General features: G+C 35.4%; 1 protein-coding gene across 1 annotated transcript in view; it reads left to right on the forward strand.

The window, feature by feature from the left end:
• NYAP2 (neuronal tyrosine-phosphorylated phosphoinositide-3-kinase adaptor 2) overlaps nucleotides 1-24,395 on the forward strand; it is a 259,511-nt gene extending 235,116 nt beyond the window's left edge. The window contains exon 7 of the mRNA XM_012749416.2: nucleotides 15,717-24,395. Within this exon, the coding sequence (XP_012604870.1) occupies nucleotides 15,717-15,944 (228 nt within the window). The 3' untranslated portion in view covers nucleotides 15,945-24,395. The remainder of the gene's footprint in view (nucleotides 1-15,716) is intronic.
• Nucleotides 24,396-26,020: the final 1,625 nt, after the last annotated feature.

Genomic DNA, 26,020 nt, shown 5'->3' on the forward strand with positions numbered 1-26,020 from the left:
CCTGTTTGAGGAATTCTCCAGATGTTGGGCAAACCTGGAGTCCTCCCAACCTGTGACTCTGGCATTCTTGAGAAACTCTGATGACTCTACTGAATCTGCTGCCTCAGGTTAACAAACAAGGGGTAGGGAAAGAAAGAGGATCATGTATGGAAGATTTTTATCTGCATATCCTGAGCCAGACATGCAGTCAGAATTCAGGCAGATGGCCATGTTTGACTACAAGGGAGTCGGTTCTCAATAAATAATTATTATAGACATACATGCATAAATCGTGATGGCAGCAACGGTGCAAAGGCAGGAGGGGAGTAGAATTTTTTGGCTGCTTCAACTCCAATTGTACCTTTCTGGTAGCTGCAAATTACTACAAAACACCCATGTCCTCTGGCTTCTCCCTTGTCCTGATTTTCATTTCCCCCCCACTTGTATGTGATTTCTGAGTGGTTTGTAGGTCGGAGTCTGAGTAAGAACTGGGGGAAAGAGCAAGAGGATTGTCACAACAGTTTTTAGGAAAGCATGGCTTTGTGAAGTTGTGTTGGTCACTTCTTCAGGCTCTTCAAAACTGGGCCCAACAGCTACCAAAAAGGATTTCTCATATTTTCATAAGTAGTAGGCATTTTGCATCTTTGAAATGAGAACTAACAGTCTTGATTGAGAGAAACCGTCTCTCCGTTTGAGTCGGAAATGACATGGGCTGCCACAGCTGGACGGAACCCAGGGTTCATATGAGTTGAGGCAATGAGATCATGAAGGCAGATGTGACCCTAAGGTCCACATGTTTCAGTGGCAGCCAAAGTTATGTGGACTTAATGCTCTCGAAAATAAAAGCCATTGACATTTCTAGGCAGATAAATGGCACGATGAAAGCAGTTTTCTAGGAACAAAACTTGTGTGGTGATAGTCATGTTCCCCCTATTCTGCGCCGGTACCATTCCCAGCATTATCCCTCTGTCGGCTCGCTTTCTGTTCTTCGCAGCATCCAACTGTGGGACATCATGACGGGAAATGCTATGTGGCTTGTGCCCTAGGGTAGCATACTATGGCAGAGGCACAGGGACAATACTGAAATAATTTCTTCTTGCGGAATATCTTAGCTTTGATTCTACTTCTGAACATAAGCTGGTCTATAGATGAGAATGATCTCATGGCCTAAGGGCGATGATCCTTTGAAAGGTAGGTCCTGAGAGGCCTCAGATGGCACAGCCCTTTTATAAGCAGTGACTTCAGTCACTTTCAGGCTGAAGGAGTGTGCGTGTGCTTATCAGAACCATAGAAGCTTCTCGGGTGTTAATTTAGAAAAGACATTTTGAAGCTAGCTGGCATTCTCAATGGTAAAAACATTAATCACCATTTAATAACAGTTTCATTCCAGTATTTATACTTGAGTAAACTACACCAAATAATTCCAATGGGAAGTAGGATAACAGCAAATAAAAGCCTTTAATTTTGGAAATTAGATTTCAAAACTTTCAGCTGAGACTCGAATGGAAGCCTCTGCTTGATTTCTCTGTCTTACACACCACATGTCCCTTCCAGATAGCAGGGCCATGGGCCATGCAACCTCATTTTTGGATGATTTGAAGGATGTCTTCCTGGGCAGTAAGTAAACACCATGAGAAGCAGGAGAGAAGCCATGGGAGAGAGAGAGAGAAGATATAAAGGCAGCAAGGAAGGGGGCTATCTTTTGAACTCTTGGCTTGGTGGATTATACAGACTGCAAATAGATTGCTTGCTGCTAAGCTGATTTTTGGTTTTTCATAAAAGGTGTTCGTTTTTTTCCTGCCTTTCCAGACTGACCTCATAACAATTTGGATGAACCTCTTTTGAGGAAGTCCAATTATGGTAGGAGTCTAATTAGTTTATAAGCAAAATTACAAGTGTAACTTTAATTATTTGGGGAGTTATGGCTGTTTTGAGTTAGGAAGAAAGGCCTCAGGCTTCAGGTCAATGTGGCTCAGACTTGAAATCACAGAATAAAAGGAAAATTATTTAGATGGTGGGGTCAGGAAGACATAAATCCCAATGCATGTGGCTGCCTAGGAGGCATTGGAAATGAGTACTCTCTCATTCTGACAGATACGAGTATTGCAAATATATGTTTCTGCTCTATGGAAAGGTTTATTACCAGGGAAATGAAAATGGCATTTGGCACTTTGCCCCAGCGTGGAGATCACCACTGGGATGAGGTGCAACTGGAAAGACAAGCCTATTTAAAGAGGGCAGAGAAAACTCGACTCAAACTCATTGTTGCTGTGTGTCTCTGATTTTTCAAGAGAAGCCCAAAATCCAGTCTCTCTTGGCCTCACCATTGCCTTTTCTCCGCCCACACCCCACCTTTATCTTCCTCTCTCTTTATATGTAATCTTCTGATTTGCTTTTTTCACCTTGGCTGAAAAATCTTAAATATTGTGCAATTTATACAAAACACAACTGCGAGCCTGATGCAGCTTTGCATTCCTCAGTTTGGACTCTCTGGTCCTTTCTAGACTGAGGCCCAGACAAGTGACATTTGACTTGTCCAGAGCTAGTAAAATAGCAAACTGGCTCCAGAACCAAATGATTGTGATTGCTAGTGTGTGTCTCCTTTTATAACATACTGTGCTCGTATTGCGCAATGCGCTGTGGTGGAGAAAAAGTATTCTGTAGGTACTTCCCTAGCTCTATTCAGGGTTACAAGAATGAAAAATGGCTTTTAGCTGTTTCAGCAATTATTACAAAAGTCTGTTTCTTGAGGATTTGCATATTCTGCGTGCTTATGAACTTCCCTCTCTTTTACTAGATAAAGCAAAGTTCTACTGAGATGTGGCTTTCCCTCATTTATTTGTGGTCAAGTCTATATGTGCTATTAAAGACCAATATTTCATGCTGAAATTAAACTTGAAATTAAATTAATGCTAATGCAAGTGATTAAGAGAATATACTTAGTGAAAAACGTCAATACTTTTGGTATAATTGAATTTTATCTTGTAATACTGCTTGCTCCTTCAGGGAATATCTCTTTAAAACCCTCTACTTATAAACTTCTTACTCATTTAAAAACATGTAAATTAACTCTGAAACCTGCTCAGAGGTTTTTTCTTTTATTCCAAACAATTACCTCAATCAATGAATGGATAAAACTGTATATGTATTCATGACTAGATTTAATTGCAGAAAAATATACTGTGTCTTCTTTATTGAAAAACAATATATTGCATTTTTTCTATAGCCATTTTTACTTTCAGAGGGCCAAGATGTTATAATCATAAAATAGTAAAAAGCCAAATCAAGAATCATATATTGTTTTTTAAGCTTACCCCATGGTTTTATCTTTGGACACAGACATAATACTTTTTATATTTTAATATTAATCAGCTTTCTTCTGAAAAGCCTCATTTTGCATGGTAATATATGAATATATTACATCATATAACACTTATGCTTACATTAGATGTCCTTCACAACTTTATACAAATTTTAATGGAGAAATACTTTAAACCAATTTCAGAAACTTAAGAATTAAATTACAAATCACCTCTTTCTCATGCAGTATTATCATTTCTCAAAGTCATTGCATTTTTCTGAAGCTTTACACAGAAAAATACGCTTATTATACCTGTATGTATGCTCTGTGTACATGTATAAAGAGGCAAAAACCATGTCATTCACACTGGATGGATGGTGCATTATTGGGTAGATAGGTTTTCATTGCATGTTTGATCATAGTCTTTCACCCGAGAGCATGTGCTGAATCATATGTGCTTGCCAATTTGTATTTACCATTTGTTCCTAAGAAATACTAAGTTAGTATCTTATTCTGCTTTTGCACTTACTTGTCATCTTGTAATGTAGTCAACAGACACCAACATCTCATACTTGTGAATACACTTAGAGAAGTATAAATATGTATGAAAGGATTACTGTACTATATTTGTTTGCTACCATGAAACTGAGGAAAAGAGAGTTTGTTGAAAAGATCTGCAGTATTGCTGATGAAACAAACAAACAAAAAAAATACCTTCAGAGTGACGTCCTTTTTTGCAGTATCCAGAGCAGGTAATATATTGTCAATACACAAGTATATAGAGGTACTTACAGTGAGTAAGGGATTTGGAGGTGAGATGAGATGGATGTATTCTCATGTAGCAAGAAAGGAATCGTTCTTCTCATTGTTATTTTAATTGTTATTATTTACCACTTGGACATTTCCTCTGTCAGGATGCTCCTTCCAGTAAATATTTCAGTAGCAACTTCTTTAAGAAGGAAGCCAGCAGAAAGGGAAAGTGAAGAACAGAGAACTACCTTTGCCACTCAAACTTGGGATAGTAAAAACAATCCATGAAAATATTCTGGGTCCTTATGAGTGTGTCCTTGTTGGTTAGAGGTTAGGAAGCTGAACAGTGGATGGAGGGTCCAGTGTGGGGGAAGGGAGGTTATTGTGTTCTGCTCTATTGATAATCCCTTTTCACACCCAGGAAGGAATATGTCTCCAGAGACTGCTACATCATCATCTTTAACCTCTTCTAAACTTAATTTTATCATATGAAAAATGGTAATCACAGGGTTATTGAGAGGCTAAAATGAAATGAAGCAGACAGGATTCATATAATGTCTTGCCCACTGTGAGGAGACACTACAGTTATTGTGCCCATGGGACCTGGAAAATAACAAAGTCAATGAAGCAATGGTAGTGATGAAAATAATGACAAATAATAAGGGCAAAGTTTCATCTCCTTATCAAAGTTTTGATTGTTTATAAATCTTCCAATCTTTCAGCAGCAAACTCTACAGCCTTTATTGAATCTAGCACACTTTCCTATGTCATTGACTATATGAAGTTAAGACACCATAATAATTGTGTGTGTGTGTGTGTGTGTGTGTGTGTGTGTGTGTGTGTGTGTGTGTTATGGCAATGTGGGTATAAGTGCACAGACTTTAGTATTTGGTATATTTAGTCTTAAATTGCAATTCCAAGTCGGACTTCTGTTAGGCATACGATGCTTCAAATGTTCCTTAATCTATTCAAGCCTCATTTTATCATCTAAAATATAGCAAGAAGATATGCTTCAGCATTATTAAACTTTAAAGGGAATTGATATATGCTCAGAGACCATAGAGTGCCTGGAACATGCTTATGTGCAACAAATTATGGTAGCTGGTATTATTACATTGTTGATGTTGATATGATTATTTCTTGAATTGTAACAATTCTTCACTCCAAAGTCATATGATCAAAGGCGTATATAAATTGCAAACTTATTTCAGAAATTTTATGGTATCATTGAAGAATGTTTTGAGATCATTTCTTTAGATCAATCAAAAATCTCAAGATATAGAATTTTATTAGTTTTAGGTCACCACTTTTTTTTGAATGACATTATTTATTGACATATATTCTTCTTTAGTAGAACTTTTGTAATTTTAATTTTTTAAATCACTTAACACTTAGTTGATGCCAGATTAGTACATTCAATCCTCTCAAGAAATCTGAGGTTTTATTATTTTCATCTTGCAGATAAACAAACAAGATCTCAGAAAGGTTAGGTAACTTGTCCCAGAGCTCACAACTAGTATGTGATAACACCAGGTCATCTTATCCCTTTTAAGCATTTTATACTGTCTCCTAAGAAAATAAAATTTAAAAAACCACATGCTAAAATAGTATAGTTATTAATAAAGAGAGACGTACATTGTATTAGAGAACCTTGAAATAAGCTATAATTGTTGAAACCCGCCTCCATTCCTGAAAGTGACTTGTGACAATGTGTCTTTAGTAAAGGACATCACTATAAAATTGAAGGATTAAAACTTGTTTTCCTCATTTTACAGGCAGAGAAAATGAGGAATAGATATATAACTTGAGACTCTATTTTTCTGTATAACCATGCTACTGTAAGGCTTATTGTTTTATAATTATTAAATCTTCTTGGTGAATGAGTTTTGTGTAATTGATGATGTAAGCAAGCTCAGATACATAAAAACAAATAGCATCCGTGACCTAAAATATCAACATGTGGTGTTTTTCATTATGTGCCTGCCTAGAAGTTGATCAGAGGTTGTATATCAAGGGGGATCTTCAGATCTACAAAAGGAGGAGAAGTTAATGTGCTCCCATGACTGTGCATTCAAAAGCAACTCTGAAATCGACAGGGTTCTCATTTTACCAATATATCTATATCTCAAAACTAAATTCAGAGATGGGAAATAAATACCGTAATTCCAGTACAATGCCTCAGGTGTAGACTTGCCTAATAATTCCTTCATAAAACATATATTCTGCATCAACATTGCTGATAAATGAGGGAGAATTATAAGGAAATTATTAAGAAAACACTTGATGAGGATATCAGAGTTAAAGACAAAAAAAAATAGGAAAAAAAAACTATGGAAAAAACCTAAAGCTATACCAAAAACCTAAAACTATACTGAATAATATAATCAATATCTAAAAGCTTTTATATGTAATCTTTAATTCTTATATCAGGCAAGAAAGCAAGATAACTTGTACAACATCACTGAATTGTGATTGAAAGCCCAGGATAAAATTCTGGTCAATGGAATTGAAAAATCCCTACCATTTTTGGTATTGTACATTTCTATTATCTGTTTGAATAGCTTCATTTTGGCCTTCAATTAAAGGGGGAAAATCATGTAGGGCAAAATAACCTTCCTAGCCTTGAATTTATACTTTTCAAAGTTGCATATATGTTGTTTACAAGTAATTATAAAGCCACATAGTCTATTTGATTACACCTTTTAAAATATTTAGCATAAAAAATATTATGATGTTGGGTTACCTCTGTGTGTTTCCAAAGTATCAATTGACCCCTAGCTTCCAAAATATACTTTGAAAAAAAGAAAAGTATAATTCACTAAAATTGGGAGGAAAAAGTTCTCAAAATAAACGTTTATATTTAGTTCGAGTCGCCACAGTGACTCATCACAGGCAACTTAAGCAACTCTGCAAGGTTATTAAAAGAAGGGGCTGACCTAGTCTTAAATCTCTTATCTACACGATTTAAATCAATTTACCTACTTTATCTCTTTTACTTCCATCATTTTGCTTTTCTTATAATGATGGAATCATAAAATGTGTAGTTGACATGTCCAAATAATTTATCTAAATTAATTGTCAGAAATGCTTTTAAATCTAGGTCTCATCATTTCTGGTTTATCTAATGGGCCAAACTTAACATGAAAAATATTGTAAGCCCATGTGAATCAATACTCTTGATTTTGTTTTATAGCCCTTTTTATAGCACCAATACTGACATTATTCTTTTTGGTCTGCTATCAGACGGTTCTAATAGATACTTATATTAAGGGTCAATTGATTGCTTAGTTGAAGGCATATTTAGGAAAGAGTAGGATGATAGGGCAACAGTAGTTTGATCCAATAACCACCTACTATGGTGAAGATAAGTGGAAATTTAACAAGCTTTTATACATTTAACTTATCAGTTAAAAATTATTTTTCCCACTTTTTACAGGTCTAGCTTGCTATTTATTTGACCTTCTTAGATACTTATATTCATAATAATAAACTGGTTAGTTATTATTTTATTAATTAGTTGTATTTTTGATCTTACATGATAGTTCAGGGGTTAGCAATTTTTTTTTTTCTGTAAAAGGCCAGGTTGTAAATATCTTTTGGTTTGTGAGCCATATGGTCTCTGTCCCAGCTACTCAATTGTACTTTGTAGACAATACATCAACAAACGGGTACATCTGTGTGCCGAAAAACTTCATTCATGTATACTGCTACTGCATTTTATATAATTTCCATGTGCCACAAAATACTCTTCCTTTGATTGTTTTCCCAAAGATTTAAAAATGTAAAAAAAAAAAAAAAAGTCTTGCTCATGGGCTGTACATAAATAGGCAGTGGGCTGTAATTGGCTGGTGAGTTGCAGTTGGCTAATCCCTGTCCTTTATCTTGAAGATATGTGTGAAAAAGCCATGACATGCATTTATTTTTTTCTGTCTGTTTTATTCATAAAGAATTAACCTATTTTCCCACTAAATGGAAGGGGAAGAACATTTTCAATGAGAGCAATAACACACCTGGCTGAGCTCATGACTCGGGTTAGGGTGAGCACAGCCGCAGGTGCCTCGATGCCTCCCCTTGTCACTGACTAAGTTGTATCCTCTTCTTGAACGACACCCACTGGCCTTCATGCCTTGTCTTCCTTGTTGCCTCACCAATGCCATCCATAGTCTCCTGGGGAAACTTTCTGTGGAGTAAAGAGAAAATCCAGAGAACTTTGATGACTTCAGCTTCCTTGCCATGAGGTTAAAGCTTACACTCCTCATGCAGGAAATGATAATTTCTCATAAAATGGGCAAGCCAGATTGCATAAGTGGACACAGAGAGAGCAACAGAGTATTGATAATTTTCTCCCAGGTCATCCGAAAATTAGTGTCAATTGCTGTGCCTATCAGTTAAGAAATTCAATTTTAGTCTCAAGATTTAGTCTCAAGACTCACAGCTGAACTTAATTCCAGAGTTAACAAGGCACTTGATTGATATTGCATTCTGTCTCCTAAGTCTTTGATAAATTATTATTTTTCACATGCTAACTAATGAGACACAAAAATCAAAATCAGTAGTGATATGCATGCTTTTATCAGTTTTATTCTGGTATAATTTTTAATATTGAAATACTCCAAGTGTTTATTTCAGAGTATTTTTTTTCTTCATGATTCATGTATTTTGGAAAATTGAATATTTAAATAAATATTATGGAGATTTATTATTGTACTGCATCGCTATTTTGTTCTTTGAATAAAATATACTCTTAATCTCAGGAAGTACTTAATTTTATTTTCTTGAGAAAGTAATTACTGAAGTGAGCTAAAGGCTCCTTCTCATTTGTGTCACTCTTGATGCATTAAAGCAGGCATCCTCAAACTACAGCCTGCGGGCCACATGCGGCCGGCCAGGGACATTTATCGGGCCTGCCAGGAGCTGCCTGTCCTGCTTCTCAGCCTACTCGTCCCGGGCCCACAGTGCACACGTGTGGAATGTGCGCCGCACTCTCCAACGGCCCTCCAGTGGTCTGAGGGACAGTGAACTAGCCCCCTGTTTAAAAAGTTTGAGGACTCCTGCATTAAAGCATCATTAGACGAAATCATATGCTTCAGTTCACTGCCTCCTACAACTGTGTGAAGTATAAAGTATGTACTAATATATATATAATATATGCATAACTTATCTACAACATACATAGAATGTATATGTGAGGTATATATAAATATACGTACTATGTATATAATAGTTATACACCACCAATATTTATTCAATATACAGTATATAGGAAATTCAGAGATATATATGACTTTTCAGGGTCACATAACCATAAGGATCTCAAATCATTTTACTTTTATTATTATACCATGTTGCTTCCTATAAAAGAATGAAAGATACAGTTAAAACTAGCATTTGGAAAAAATATGGTCTTTTCACTTCATTTTAAATACATATACTTTTTAATTTTAGAAGAGTTTTAAATTTACAAAAAAGTTACAAAGAGTGCCCAGAGGGTTCTGGTACATCCACGCTATTGTTTCACTTATTGTCAGGTGTGTTTCTGGGAGGTGTTGTCCTAGTTCTTTGGCTTCTTGTTTGGAAGAATTGCAAGCAGGGCCAATGCAACGGAGTGATGACAGACAGGAAGTACTTCCACACAAGCAGCTTTTATTGCAAAGCAAAAGTAAGTTTGAGAGAGAGGAACAGGTCTGTCACCAGGAATGGAGATGACCCTGAGTTTAAAGACAGAGCATAGAAAGTATAGTCCACTCTCAAAGTTGATAGAGAGCAGACTGCTCCAAGGAGGAGCAGCATCATCCCAAGTTAGGGTCTGTCCTTTATGCTAATCCCTAATAATATGTTAAACCGGGGGTGGAATATTCATGTCTTTCAGGGAGGTGGGTGAAGATTCCTGGAATTATGTACCCTCCCATTTTCAGTCCGTGTATAGTTGGCTCCAGAACTGTCATGGCTCTAGGGGGTGTGAATTTTACTATGTTAATAAGTGGTCATAAGCTCCTAGCTTCTGCTCATGCTCCCAGTTGGGAAAAGTCCCTAACCTCAAGTTCTTCTTGTTGTGGTTTCTTTTCTGTGTTTTTATTGGTCCTGACTCTTGGCCCTTGACCACATTCCCCTGTCCCCTGCCTTGCAACCTGCATGTCTAACTGCCTGCCCTGCCTCCTGCATACCCTCATCCCTACCTAGCACTATTCTTAATTTCTTACATCATTATGGTTCATTTGTCACAACTAATGAATCACTATTATTACATTATTATAAGATAAAATCCATGCTTTATTCTGATTCCCCTACTTTTTATCTAATGTCCTTTTTCTGCTCCAGAGTCCCTTTCAAGACAGCAAATAAATTACCTTTAGTCATTTGGTCTCCTTAGCCTTCTCTAGGCTATGACAATTTCTCAGACTTTCCTCATTTGAGGAGTACTAGCCATGTATTCTGCACAATGTCTCTCAATTTGGGTTTGTCTGGTGTTTTTCTCATGATTGGAGTGGAGTTACTGGCTTTGGAGAGGAAAATGGCAGAGGTAAAATGCTGCCATGTCATCACATTATGACAGTACATTCTACCAGTACGTCTTACCACTGTTGATCCTCTGACGGGGGTGGTGTTTGCCAGGTTATCTGTCCATGAGGGCTGCTATAACAAAATATCATAAACTTGTAAACAACAGCTCGCAAACAACAGAAAGTTACTTCTCACGGTTCTTGAAGTGGCAAGTCCAAGATCAGGGTGCCAGCATGGTTAGATTCTGGTAAGGGCCCTCTTCGGGGTTGCAGACTGCCAACTTTTTTCTGTATCCTCACATGCATGAAGGGGCAAAAGAGATATGTTGTGCCTCTTCTATAAGGACACTAATCCCACTCCTCTCCCCTCACCTTGCAGAGGTCCCACCTCTTGGTACCATCACCTTGGAGGTTAGGATTCCATCATATGACGTTTGGAGAGACATTCGGACCATAGCACCAGTTTTCTCTGCTGTAAAGCTATTCCTTTTCCCTATTTTCATACTGTACTCTTTGGAAAGAAATTACTGTGTGCAGCCCACATATGAGGAGTGGAGATTTAAGTTTCACCTCCTTGACAGGAAGCTTCGCTTGATTTTATTTCCATAAACTTATTATCTAAGAATATTGCCTCTGCTGAATCCTGTCATTACAAAAACTTGTCCAAGAGATGTGTACTCATAGTACATTGGACAATTGTCTCCCAATGTACGCTTACCTATCTGTGTATATATATTTCTTTTTTCATGATATGTACAGTGTAATAAATACATTCTGATTGAAGACAAAAAATGAGTCCACTAAATTAAATAACTAAACTAGAAGAGTTTATTTACTGGGCTAGGTTTCTAGTTTGTTGTAACAATCATTAACCAGAGTTCTTTCAACTTCAGAGGGAAGTGGAATGAGATTTTACAGCTATACTGTAACAAAATATGAAGAATTTTGTGATAAAAGAAACAAATAGATAAGTGATGAAATCTTTTATGGGTAATATTCTTAAGGTGCAATTCCTATAATTGCTAAACATGCTATTTATTATGTCCAAAATAATGATTGAAAGCATAACATCTTATTATCAGAGTAAAAATAATATTTGGAAACATACTGGGGAGACTCAACCATAGAAATGGCCATAGTAGTAACACTGGAATTCAATTTTGGGAATTAAAAAGAATATGCATCCAAACACATGCTGCTTAAAAGTAAATATAGGAAGCACATTTATCTTCCCAAGAATGAATTATATTCTGTAATGCATTCATTAATCTCATTTTAATGTAGAAATTATTTTCTTGGGTAGTTTAAATGAGAAAAAATATTTGCAGATTGAACATAAGAAGATTCTATACTAGATTCCACATATTTTTTAACATTTTAAAATGTATGTTTTATTTTGAATTGGCTATCTTCCAACAACCTGTATTTGATTTATCTTCTAATATCTAACCCTCTTTCATGCATTGGGTAATGCTTTTTCATGGAATTTCATGTATTGGGCAATGCTTTCTTGCTGACTATGCATCTCATCTCCAAAAGAGGGAAGTTAAATATTATAGAACCAGTTTGAAAAAAAAAAGTGATTTTCTTCTATTAATATTGCAAACCATTCTATCAATCAAGTGAACATATAATTATTTTAAAGTAAAAAAAGTAAATAATTTAAAAATCCATACATTATACTGTCTTTTTTTTTTTTTTTTTTGTAGAGATGGGGTCTTGTTATTTTGCCCAGGTTGGTCTTGAATTCCTGGGCTCAAGTGTTCCTCCCGCCTCAGCCTCCCAAAGTGCTGGGATTACAGGAGTGAGCCACCGTGCCTGGCCTTTAACTCTTTCCTCTTACTCTTTTACTCTTTAGATTTTTAAGAAATTAACTATTCTTAGTAAATTCACATACCATATAGCATACATTTCTGTTTGACACAAAAATGCATCATTTATATAGATAATACAGTGCAGTCTATACATGTATGAAATGTTACAATTACAAAATATATTGGTGACCCTCTTGTCAAAACAATACAGGAAAATTATTTTGTAGTCATACATAATGATTTATAACATAAAATAAATTAAGTAATAAATGACTTATTGGTTTGTGTGGATAAGTAAATAAAATAAAAATATAAAAGTGATTTCATAAGTAATATCTTGCCTTAAAGAAGTTTGGAGGTTTTGCAATTACTTTGAAAAATGTATAACTCAGGAGAGTTTATTAAGATTATCTGGATCATTTTTTGAGCAGCAACAAACACTGTTCTATGATGGTAGCTTCTATTCAACTCATAAAACTTTTATTGAGAGCCTAGGACACTATTATACATGTCAAGACCACTGAGATGAATGAGATTTGGGGCCTGTCCCCTGGGAATTCTAGCTTATGAATTCAATTATGACAATTTTAAGTTACTCAATAAATTTTTGCTTGTATTTCCACCAAAATAGATTTACTGTATCTTTATTGCATACATTATCATGTTATAAAAATGCATTTTAAAACATGTAAGTCTTTTGAAAAATTTCAAAGTTGTCACTTTCACATTCTCTTGTTGGAACACAAACCTATTCATTAGATTAACTCATGAAACACCTAGAATTTTATTTAAAAAGTGAATGTCCATGTCCAAGGTCTTAAGCTAAGAACTAGAGGACACCAAATGGCATAAACACACAGCTCATTCTTTCAAGAAACTTTATATCAAGTTAGACACGTACAAGGTATTTATCCAAGAATATCATCTTCTGGGCTCTAAGTCGAAGCCAGTGATTTTGATTTAATTATTAATATTTTATAAGCACTTTTTATTCACTCATAAAGCCATACATATATTTATAGTTTTTAGTAGCATCTGTAAAAGGTAATGCATACAACAATAACTATTATTACAATTTCTAAATAAAATTCAGGCAATGGAGCTTGCTATAGTAGAAAGAATATCAACTTGGGAGTCAGGCAGACCTGAGTTTGATACAGGTCTGTATCACTTATTAGATGTGATTTTGGTCTACTTCCTTAAACTCTCTGAGACTTGGTGTTATAATTGCAGGGCTAGATAAATTCTAACTTTCAGTGAGGCTGGGAGGATTTATGTAACATACATAGAGCTCTTCACAGGTGCCTGGTAGAGAGTAGGTACAGAAAGCTACCAGATATTTGCCAGCATTAGAATTATAAGACTTGGGCAATGCTTTACTGTTTTTAAAATGAGTTGACCTTCATTATCCCATTTAAACTTCATGCCAACCTCTGAAAGTGAGGTATTATCAATTCACTTTTTCAGATAAAAAAAGAAGCCAAGGAGCCAAATGACCACCTACCCATCCAGGCTTTGAGTCCATGTTTTCTAGCTCTATGTCCTGCTTCTCCCTAAAGGATTAGGAATTGTGAGAATTCTATTTAGCCTTTTTCACACTAAAACTTACCTGCCTGGCTTTGGGCAAGATACATGGCTACTTGAAGTCTTAGCTTTCTTATCCATACATAAAGAGTATTGTACTAATCTGTCTTCCTAGTTCCTTCCAATTCTGTGTACACATTGAGAAGCAGTATGGTGTAGTTGTTGAAGGCATGGTGTTGGAAATAAACTCTTGAGTTTCAAATCATGACTGTACCATTTGTTGGCTCTGTAACTTTAAGTCGCCAGATCTCTTTAAGTATTGTTTTATTCATCATTATGTGTTAATAAATAGTACTTACTTCAGCACATCATTTTAAAGAATAAATGAATTAAACTATGGAAAGTACTTATAATGAGATCTGATATAGAGTAGGAATTATATGCATATTTTTTCTGATTATCATTATCCTAAAATTCTAACACCAAGTTCAGTTACTTTAAGTGAGCTATTTTAACGGTTCAAGTCATAGAGTAGATTTGCTTAAACAATTAAGTGAAAGTTTCCCCATCCTGGCTGGGTTCATGGCCTGAACTCATTGCTGTCCTTGTGTGACAGACTTAATATGGTAGCTTTATTCCAAAGAGCAGTAACTGGTAGACATGGTACCACATGTGCCTAGGAGCAGTACTTACCTGTCCAGTAATGTGTGTGAGTATGTGTGTGTGAATCAATATATAGTCCACACTACATTTCTTCCTGGTAATCCAACTGACCTAATAAATCTGCTTCTATAAATTTCCGGAAGTAACCAGGATCTGTATCAGTGTGATTATAGAGGTCAGTGACTGTAACTTAGACATTTGCTGAAACATTAAAAACTATAGCAAAGGCCGGGCGCTGTGGCTCACGCCTGTAATCCTAGCTCTTGGGAGGCCGAGGCGGGCGGATTGCTCAAGGCCAGGAGTTCAAAACCAGCCTGAGCAAGAGCGAGACCCCGTCTCTACTATAAATAGAAAGAAATTAATTGGCCAACTGATATATATCTAAAAAATTAGCCGGGCATGGTGGCACATGCCTGTAGTCCCAGCTACTCGGGAGGCTGAGGCAGAAGGATCACTCAAGCCCAGGAGTTTGAGGTTGCTGTGAGCTAGGCTGACGCCACGGCACTCACTCTAGCCTGGACAACAAAGTGAGACTCTGTCTCAAAAAAAAAAAAAAAAAAAAAAAAACTATAGCAAAAACTTTTTTACAGAAGAATCACTTAAGCATTTATATTCCAAGTATATGATGTGCCCTGGAAATCATTTTGATAGGAAAAATTATTAAAAATACTAATTCTACTATACATTATTTATAAACAAACCCAAGTGTTTCTAAATTATTTCAAGAATGAAAATGTTCATTAACATATTTAAAACATATTACATTCACATTAGACTTTCCTGAAAAGTAATTCCAATAACTGAATTTAGAAATATGGGGACCTATAAAACAATGGAGTCAACATAAAAGTAATAAGTAAATATTCGGCAAATTTCATAAAAAGATAAAATATAAAGGTTTCATTTTCATAGCATGAATTTTTAGAACATATTAGAAAAAAATTCATATCCAAATTATTGTTATATATCATGATGTCTACTGATTTATATGCAAAGCTTATTTATAATTTCCATGCTTTTATTTTTGCTTTGTAAGAATTATATTTCTTAATTCATTTAAAGAATGTTTAAAGGAGGTATAAAGCAGCTGAAATTGTTCTAAGCAACTACTAGCATAGTGCAAAAAAAATATGCCTTCATTCTACCTTTTTTTTCCTTCTGTATTCACTTTTTCTTTTTTGCTAGGTGGCATGCATGCAGTGGTTTCATGGAGACCATACAATGCTTGAGATGATTGAGAAAAAGCGTTGCTTGTGCAAGGAAATAAAGGATAGACAGAAAACGGAAAAGGGCCTTTGCAAACAGGATAGCATGCCTATCCTACCCAGCTGGAAGAAGAATGCAGGTGCAAAGAAGTACAGCCCTCCACCCTATTCTAAACAGCAAACGGTGTTCTGGGATACTGCCATATGAGTGCGCGCAGGAGGTGTGAGCGCCACAGTACTCACTGCGAAGAGGGAGGTCGACTGGGTCATGTGATAATTAACTGTTACGTATCTTCTCTGTTGGAGTGGAATGCCGGGGGAAGCTGGGCCTACCCGTGGCAAGTTCAAGATAAAATGAATATGTCCTTGCAATGAAGGCACACTTATTTATCCTGGATTATTTTGAATCCAGAAGATATTGAAATGTACATATTTTACTAGTTTATGGGTGACACCTGAAATGATACACATTATACGTATATAAATTGCAGAAATATCAAGAGTTTACTATATGATATAATTTCGGTATTAACTGGTTTGCTATCTCTTTTATATGTAATCCCTTGATGCCTTTTATTATTAATTTTTGCATTTAAAATGTTGTTTTTCCCTTGCCCATATTTGGCTTCTGTACAAGAGCTCACAGCTATAAATCATGTTCAATCACATAATATATGATCTGGTGCTAGTAATGTAGAAGTTGAATATCATATTTGTTAAGAGCATCTGTTACTTTTTTAAGTTTTTAAGGATTTGACAGGAAATGAATGCAAATGTGATGCTTAATTTGGACTTCCAAGCTACATTGACACCAATATTTTTGCTACATTGGCTTTATAAGAATTTCTCTTTGATATCCTCTTGTTTATACTAATCAGTGGTGAGTCAGACTCCAGAGAAAGTTATTAGGATATATTTGGACATCCCAGCAGAAAACATTTTCTTTAGAAATGACTTTAGGGACATGTGTCCTTGCATCATTGATCTGATTGCAGGAGACCAGGGTTCACTGTGACAATGGAAGGAACGAGGAATCAAAAGCTGATGAGCGTGATGACTTTCAGGAAAGTGGGACCAGTGGCATTATGGCCACCATAGTCACTATTTTTAAGTAACTTTTCACGTGTATGCTTGCTTCCCCTAGAAAATGAGAAATAAAACATCAAACGACACCAGTTTGCATCGTTTAGTACACTAAATGCCAATCTTTCTCAAAATTTAGGTTCATTAATAGAAAGTATTTCTTGTCAATTTTTTTAAACTAGTTATCACCACATTTTTGGGTCATAATCTTCTGCTCATGATCATCTCACCCATTCTTACTGATTATGACACCATGACCAAAGAATTATGACCACTTCTTATTTTATTTTGTTTTAAGGAAGAAACAGGAAATACAGGGGATGGGGGATGGGGTGGATTCAATTTTATGTGGTGGTAAAATTTAAGTTAAAAAAAATCATATATATCTTTTAAGAGTAACTTGTTAATTGAATATAAATATTGCCACGGATGAATAAAAAAGAAACTATTACATATATTTTGTATATTTAAATTACTACTATTTATGCTTCCAAAAATTGACAGTATGTGGTTCTTTGTTAACAATCAATTTAGTATTATATTTCTGAGAGAAAAAGTGTGTGTTTGAAGTTATTGTCATAGTGGTTTTCCTTGTAAGGGTATTGACAGCAATAGTTCTGTGCTGCTCAATAAAGCCAAATATATAACAGGAGTTAGAGAATTTTTGTAATCTGTATTGCTAAAAACCTAGTAATGCTTTATTGGTAATGGTTTCTTTCAAAAGCCTTTGCAATGTTATAACATAATTTTTTAATGTTTTATAATTAATGTATATTTTGATGTCCAGTCAGAATTCTGGAAGAATAAGGACAAAGGTAAGTGGGAGCATGTGTAGGGTGTGCCTGTGTGTGTGTGTGTGTGTGTGTGTGTGTGTGTGTGTGTGTGTATGACTGCTCACTGGGAGAATTGTATACATGAAATTCTTATTGAGGTTTTAGGTTTTGCGTGTACAATTGAGGTGGTAAGAAGGCAGACTCGCAAGTGCAGGATATCACAGAGGGATCTTAAGTAGCTTAAATAAATCCTGCTGCCATGTTTCACACCAGCTATAGGTTATATTTCAAACCCAACAACCAATGGAGCACAAATCTAGGAGTGATGAAATGTGTTAAGATACAATCAGAATGGAAATCAAAGGTGTTTGTGATCCAAGTTGTTATCCTGATTTAAGGTATTATGACCACATGTACTTAAGCCAATCAGTCAGACACAAGACATCAATTCTCAGCTTCTTTATGAAATTGGTACATATATATTCAGGCTCAGTGTGTAATGATTACCCTTCCCCTAAAATTTATATTTAGGCAACATCTTTCTGTGGGAAGATGCAGGTGTGTTTTTCAGATGTCAGTCTTTCCCATATCTGTGAAGTAGGCAGAAGATATTGTTTTGAATGCTGGCCACTCATCAAGAAGGAAACAGAGGTACTATAATAACATGATTTGTGTTGGATTCAGCCATTCCCATCTGTTCTGTCAAACTCATGCTACTGCCAGGTCTCATACACTCCTCTTTGAAATGTGTTATTTTCTGAGGAGGTAACTTGCTTGAAAATTTGAACTTAGGCAACCATTTCCATTTATTTCTACGAATCTCTCCTTAAGTGGGAAGTAACTGAAAGATCTGGAAAAGTGGCTTCCCTGAGATTTGACTCAAGAACTGTTATTCTGTGCCTATACAATTGTCCACCAGGGCAATAGTCGTTCTATAATCGATTTCCTCTTTGTGTAGTGTTTCTACATGTGGAGAAAAAAAGTCATTATTGTATAGGGAAAAATAAGCGGACTCTGGCAGTGATCAATCAGGACACTTCAATAGATGAATTTGGTCAGGAGATAACCTCCAGCCAGGACACTATGCCATGATAAAGCTCATATTTCTAGCAGTGCCAAAGAACAAATCATATCATGGCATGGTTATCAGGTTGCAAGAGCTCAAACCTATGAAAAATGGTCTTTTCACAGCAAATGTTATAGAAACAGAATTTTATTGGCTGTCAGTAAGATGCTTTTATCTGTGAAACACTTCTTAGCAGAGAAGAAATAAATTTCTTTAGAGTTGATGGAAGGAAAAAATAAAATCCTACATTTCTTTTCCCATTCACAGAAGCCAGCATCTTCTGAGATATAATGGTAGCCCTTTAGATGGACACTGCAGACATTTCTCCTGTCTTTATGCTACAGAAGCATAAAGTGACAAATTTGTGTAAATGAATGTTAATGCCCACTCATATAAAATAATTAGGAATGTAAAGCAAAACATTAAGAGATAAAATTTGTCATTTTTAAGAATATACACATCCAAATACATGGCAATTGTCTGGAGACAACTGGGTATAACTTTACTTTTCAAAGTAGTGACAATATTTCAAAATAGTGACAAGGTTTCTTTGACTATTGCTAAAAAACAGAAAAGATGACTTTTCTTATTGCACTTTGCCATAGGTCTTGTCTATACATGAAATTTAGTTTGATTCATTTGAATGAGTTTGATAAATAAGTCAATACAACTGAACATTGTATTGTTTTAAATAATTAAATTAAGTAAAACAATGCACATAAAAATGCAATTTTAATGTCATTACATATTAAGACGGCTCAGTTTTCTAACGTAGAAAAGAGCTTGTGAGATATGCTTACATGTGAAATTAAGAAAAGATTCTATGATTTAAGCGGTAAGTAATCTGAGAGAATTTACTCTTGTGAAAGAATAGAAGTAGAATAGTATAGCGATTCACAATTCATTCTGTCCCAAACTTAAATGGAAATAAAAGAAAAATGTTACCTGTAGTATTCATGAGTATCTCACTATATCTTCCATCCATGTGAAAATAGATAATTGTATAATGTGGACAATTTGTTATTAATCTATTATTTATTTAACAGTTCATTATTGACCAACTTATGTATCAGTCATGTTTACAAATTTCTGAAGCACTTGGCATTAAACATTGAAAAAGATGTGGTCCCTGCCTTCAAGGAGCTTAATTATACAATCATCAATATTTTCAAAATAAAACCAATTGTTTTTAAGAATATGTACAATTTCATGTGTGTTCAACATCTCTTATGTGTTTATATAAGGCATTCTCTTTTTTTCAAGTGTACAGTCGAAATAAAATACTAAAACATACTAAATTTAATATCTAGGTATGAAATATGTTTATGTGTAAGCCTCTATATGTACACATATGATATGTACTGCTGTCTTTGTAAAACAGTAAAAGGATAACACATTTTGCCATGTTGGACTTGAACATTATGGCTTGGGGTTTGGATGATTTAAAACCCTTTGATATTTGGGTCAATTACATTGCAGCAAAATGTGTGTAACATAGAAAAATGTGTAATTACATTTCCCTTTAAATGTTTTAAAGTTTCAAATTTGAGTGAAAACATTTTTAAAGAAATATTGTTGGATCTATCTCAGTCAAACATGTGAAAATCTTTTCGAAGTATTCAATTGTTCCCAAATATAACTGGGTTTGCCCACCCTAAAAGCATCTACATTTACACATGTATACAGCCACATACAGTATACATACTGTATATAATATATATGAAGATGTTTAGTATGCACTTCTTTTGTTTGGAATTCATTAAGTTAACATTTATAGTGTAGCAATTTGTGTAAAGTGCACTGTGATTATAAAAAGCAAAGCACAGTAAAGTCACAGGTCTTGTTATCTTGCACTAAAAATGTGTTTACGTATTTAGCAATTGTATGTTTACTTTCTTGCTCTTTTCAAACAATTGAAACAAATAGCTATGAGAAAATGATATAAAATAATATGTTTTTTAGTGGATAATGGCACTACATTTTTGAAAGACAGGGTTTTTAAAGAAAACCATTTAACATCCATTCCAATATAACATGTTTACCATATCTAAAAATCTGAATGTGATATTGCATTTTTCATAATTCATTAGAAATGTCAGGTATGTGCCTGAAAAATTGTGCAAATAAGCATTAGATAACAGATTTCTCTACTCATGTGTTACTAGCCATTTCTATATGCATAATAATATAAACACTGATGTTTTAATGTCTCTTAATTTTTGTACTTGATTTTTTTAGGTAACATGTAATTATAAATGTACTTTGATACTACTGAAGTAACCAGATGTTGTTTGAAAACAATTTGTTTTCTTTAGTGCATTGGCAATATTTTACAATACTTTTGTGCTTATTTATTTGTGCTCCCGTGTAATTATAATAAAAGCAATAGTTTAAATTAGTTGATTTTGTTGTTGCCGTTTTTTATTCATCAAGACACACAATTAATAAGAACTTTTCAAAGAAAAGTGCACACATTTTCAACTTCTAGAGTTGGCTATGAGATTGCATGCATTGTGGAAGACTGATGCTGGTGAGTACTAAGGGGCTGGGCTTTTTAATTTAGTTATGTGACCCCAAATTATCGTTAACCACTATTTGCCTTCTGCCTCAAGAGAACCTTGACCTTTCTCTTTCATTCAATTGTGCCTAATTCCAGTTAAATGACTCAGAGTGTATCTAAGGTGTGCTGGGAGCATTAAAGAAAAATTTAAAAATCTAGCAATCCTAGACCTGTGTATGCAGACAAGATATTTATTGGAAGAGTACTTAGCACATTCATTTATTCAGTCATGTTTATAAAATTAACCTGGCTTAAATAGGCAGTGAGTCAGTATGTTTAATGTTGCTGAGATATTAATAAATGAAATGCTGAGCATCTGAAATACATGAGACGAGATTCTGGAACTCCACGAGCTTACACAAAAAGTGCATCTGAAATAATAAAGGGTCTTGTAATCGTCTCTAATGGCTACTTCATCAACCACTTATCTCTTCTCCCCTATATCCAATCTCAGTGTAATTAATTATAATTTCATAATCCCTCACCAATTCTTTTCACGTTCATTTTTTTAAAGGAATCTGATTTATTGTCACTGTTTTATCCCACCCCTCCAGTTACTCAAAGTCTCCTTGTGCTACTCTATCTCTTGGTTGAGCAAGAGATAACCAATCCTCTCTCCCCTCGCCACCATCAACACTCCAAGCTTCCATCCATCTCAGCCCACGACAAGAAGTGCTCTCATTTTCGCAATTGCTGGTCTCTTCCATTTCTCATCCCTCATTAAAACTCACTTTTTTCCAGCTTTGCAGTCTCAGAGTCTAATTAAATTATGATGACACTAAGATGTGAGTGACTGATAAAACAATGTTCATCCTCCTATGGCAATTTGTATTTGAGAAAATTCTTATTAACATGCATGACTGAATATCTATTAGGGGAATGTCAGGCAATGTGACAGACCAGGAGATTGGAAGAAGAGAATTTTAGAGAAAACTTTGCATAACATCACCTCAAATCATGTCTTCTAGAGGAATGGTTTCTCAGACTTTGCTGCACAGAAACATCAAGTGGGCAATCCTTAAAAGCCCCCTATGTCCAGAAGTCATCCTGGGATACTAGACATGCATTAGTAGTTTTTAAAAATCTCCCAGTTGAGTCCAATATGCAGCTAAATTTGAGAATTAGAACAGTGATTCTCAAACTTTAAGGTCCATGTTTATCACCTGGGGATCTTATTAACATACAGGTCCTTATTCAGAAGAGTCTGAGATCTGGCATTGATAGCAAGGTCTCAGGAGACGCCAATGCTGCCTGTCCATAAGCCACCTTTTCAGCAGCAAATCCTGTGCAACTCTCTCCCCTGCCTGTTTAGGGAGCTCTGATAGCCGTACTCTAGATCACTGCTACTCAAAGTGTCCTTCGCAGATGGACAGTATGGCATCCTCTTGGGACTTGTTAAAAATGCAAAACCTTGTGCTTCATCCCAGATGGATCCTACGGGCTGAGGCTCATTAATCTATTCTAGCAAACCATCTAGATGCTTCTTGTGTCCAGCAAAGTTTGAGAAGGATTTCCTTGGACCAATGTGATTTTCAACCATGGCAGCACATTGCATTCATCTTGGGATATTTTTATTGAGCACTGATGTCTGGGCCCTACTCTCAGAGTTCCTGATTTTATCAGCCTGGAGTCAGAGATGGACTATTCTTTCTTCTTCGTTCCTCCTCCTTTTTCTCTTTTCTTCTTTATTCCCTAGAATATCCCAGGAGATTAGAATATGAAGCTGGTACTCAGAAAGCTATTTTAGACAATCAACTCTGTCCTATACGTTGGAAATTATATCATTTCCCCCAGAAATAACATTTTATCCACAGGGCCAAATACAAGAATGCATATATTCATGTATGCACCATCAAATTTACTTACAGGTACTTCATGGCAAAGAGTACTATAAGAAAGAAAATCCCAGTTTTTGGTTAAATCAATTTCCTGTTATTGGGCACACAATTGCCATTTGAGGAGGAGGGCATTTCATGAGAGCAGGTTTATAATATCTTAAAATTATTCTAAATATTACTGATAGATTCATGTCAAGTGCTCTTAATTGTTAATAATAGTATTAGGATTCTGCAGATTTCCCCCCACTTGGAATTGATGTACACCCCTCCCTGACTCTCAACCCAGCACACGATATTATGGTTGAGTCTTCATTACAATGCCATCTGCCTTGTAATAGTTATTTCTTTGGGAATTTATATTCTATACTTACATGGTTAGTTCCAGAAAGAGGAGCTAGGTTTGTTTGTTGTAAATCTTGCATTCCCCAAAGTTCCTAGCTGATGGCTCCACACATGAAAGTACTAGACAATGTTTATTGACTTAATTTATATATTTATTCAACAAATATTCACTAAATTTCCCCTATACACCAAGCACATAAGATCCCTCAAATATCTATATGAAAAAGCAAAATAATAGAAACATGAAAGTCAGAGTAGATACAAATAGCTAATAAATGCGAAAGTATAGTCAAATCAATAATCAGAAAATACAAATTAAAAAACACTGATAGATACTTTTAGCTCATTGAATCCTGCAAATAAAATGTTTGAGAGGTCACATCTAATATTTGGCTATGCTATGAGTCAATGTGTTTTCTCATGACTATTTCTAATAGTATAAATTGTGATGGCTTTGTAAATATTTGTCAAAATGGACTCTATGCAAAATATGCCTGTGGGTGCAAAGATGTATGATATGAATATAATTTAGTGAATTGTCACTATTTTGCATGCATAAATAATTGGAAGCAATACCAATCCCATTATTAGGGAAATGGTTGAACTTAAAAAAATTGTACATCAATACTATTTTTACGAGTTGAGAGATGCTTGAGAATGTCATAATACTAAAGAAACCCAAAATGTCAGTGGCTTGAAACACAAAGTGATTTCTTACTGACACAGGGCCCCCTCAGGACAGCTGGGGGCTCTGTCTTGTGTTTTCACCCAGAGTCCAGGCACATGGTGCCACCACCAACCTGGAACATTATACCATGCCACTAGCAGAAGACAGGGTGTGGTGGCTTGCAGACAGCTCTTAAAGCTTCCACTTGAAAATGATATGTGTCTCTCCCACTCACATTTCATTCACAGCGACATACCTAACTTCAAGGGCATTGCAAATTAAATCTACCTTGTGCCTCTAAGGAGTACTAGAAACTAAGGAACTATAATACTACACAGAAAAAAATATTATACCTAGAAAGAATGATGCAGATAAATATGTTCATATTTTAATTAAAAAGTCATCTAGCTCTACAGTATATTTAAATTCCATTGCTATTTTGAAAACACATACTTATATATGTACATATGTATTCATGTAAATGAATAGACGAAGTTTTGAAACCATAAAATAAACTGTTAAACAGAAGACGACTGTGGCACATTGTCGGTTGGGAGTAGTGATGGGGTGCTTTGACTTATCCTTTATAAACTGTAATATGCTTTGCAAAATGTAAATGTAGGAATACATCAATATATTAATATTATTTTTTTTGATTTAAAGACAAATTTAACAAAAGTCACCACAGTGTTTTGAAACTTCTTCTCCCACTTCTTCGGATTGGAAAAAATATATATTGTCAAGAGGTTAACTAGAACAATAAACAATTGCTATCTATACCTTGTATGTCCCAAGGAATATTTGTATGGATTGGAGTTGGCAAGGGTCTGTGAGCTGTTCTCAGATGAATGAGTCATCAGACTTTTATCAGACCAAAATATATTTTAATAGGAAACTTTTGCTCATGGTCTCTTCCCTGTGGTCTTCCACCTCTTTAAAGAAAAGAGGTATTTGGGAAAAAATATTCTGGTCCATATTCCTCAGTAGTCACCACTTCCTATACACACGTGCATCCATACACAGGGTTGTTAATGGTCCTAAGTTAATTTGGCCTTTCTCAACTATGAAGCTGCTTTAATGGGCATCAGTCATCAGTAACTTCCTGTAGTAAGAGGCAGGTGAAAGCTCTTTGCTCACACCCTAGCTATTCAAAGCAAGCCTCCAAAATTCAGCCATACCTACACATGGCTAGTAGCACGCAGACTCAATGTAGTCATGCAACCAGTTGAGTAAACTCATTGAAGGGTCAACTCTGCCTTTTAGGTATAATGAGGAACAGCTGGCATGAGAGGTTAGCTAGTGTGAGGTAAGACAATATTCAAGGACAGGTGTTGACTCCAGTGATGCAATCTACGAAGCCTATGTGGCTAGACACAAGGTTAGAGGCAAAAGTCATCCTTAGGCCTAGGGCACATTTTGAAAATCGTGTTCTGGGCTGGCTGGATTCTGAGATTGAGTCTATGCAATGGTGGAGTTGCTGGGTAATGCTCATGATTTGAGCATTACTCCCTTCTCCAGGGAAAGAATGTTTCTAAGACCATTCTGCTAATTTAACAACTCTCTGATGCTGAGTGGAGATAAAGGTTGTAAATGCACTTGTAGTGGCCACCTTCTGATTAAAGTCTATATAATCTCCTCATGGACAGTGTATGCTTCATTAAAGTAAATCCAATTAATTAACCATCACTAGGATATAGATTTAAACAAACAGAAACAAAGATACTACCAATTATGCTAAAGTGTTTGAAAATATTAATAAATTACATTCACTATGACTGCTGGCTTGTCGGGGTGAGGCAGTGTCAGTGGACCACCCAAGCAAGCCATAAGGGTTGCAAATTATTTCTAGAGGATTTTTAAACAACTATTTAAACAACCAGTCTACTTTTTATTATCACCATGTGTTGGTATGTAGGGGGTGTCTAAAAGATGCCAATGATAAAATCTTTCTTTTC

This window comes from Microcebus murinus, chromosome 8, assembly GCF_040939455.1.
Source record: "Microcebus murinus isolate Inina chromosome 8, M.murinus_Inina_mat1.0, whole genome shotgun sequence".
Taxonomy (NCBI): Eukaryota; Metazoa; Chordata; class Mammalia; order Primates; family Cheirogaleidae; genus Microcebus; species Microcebus murinus.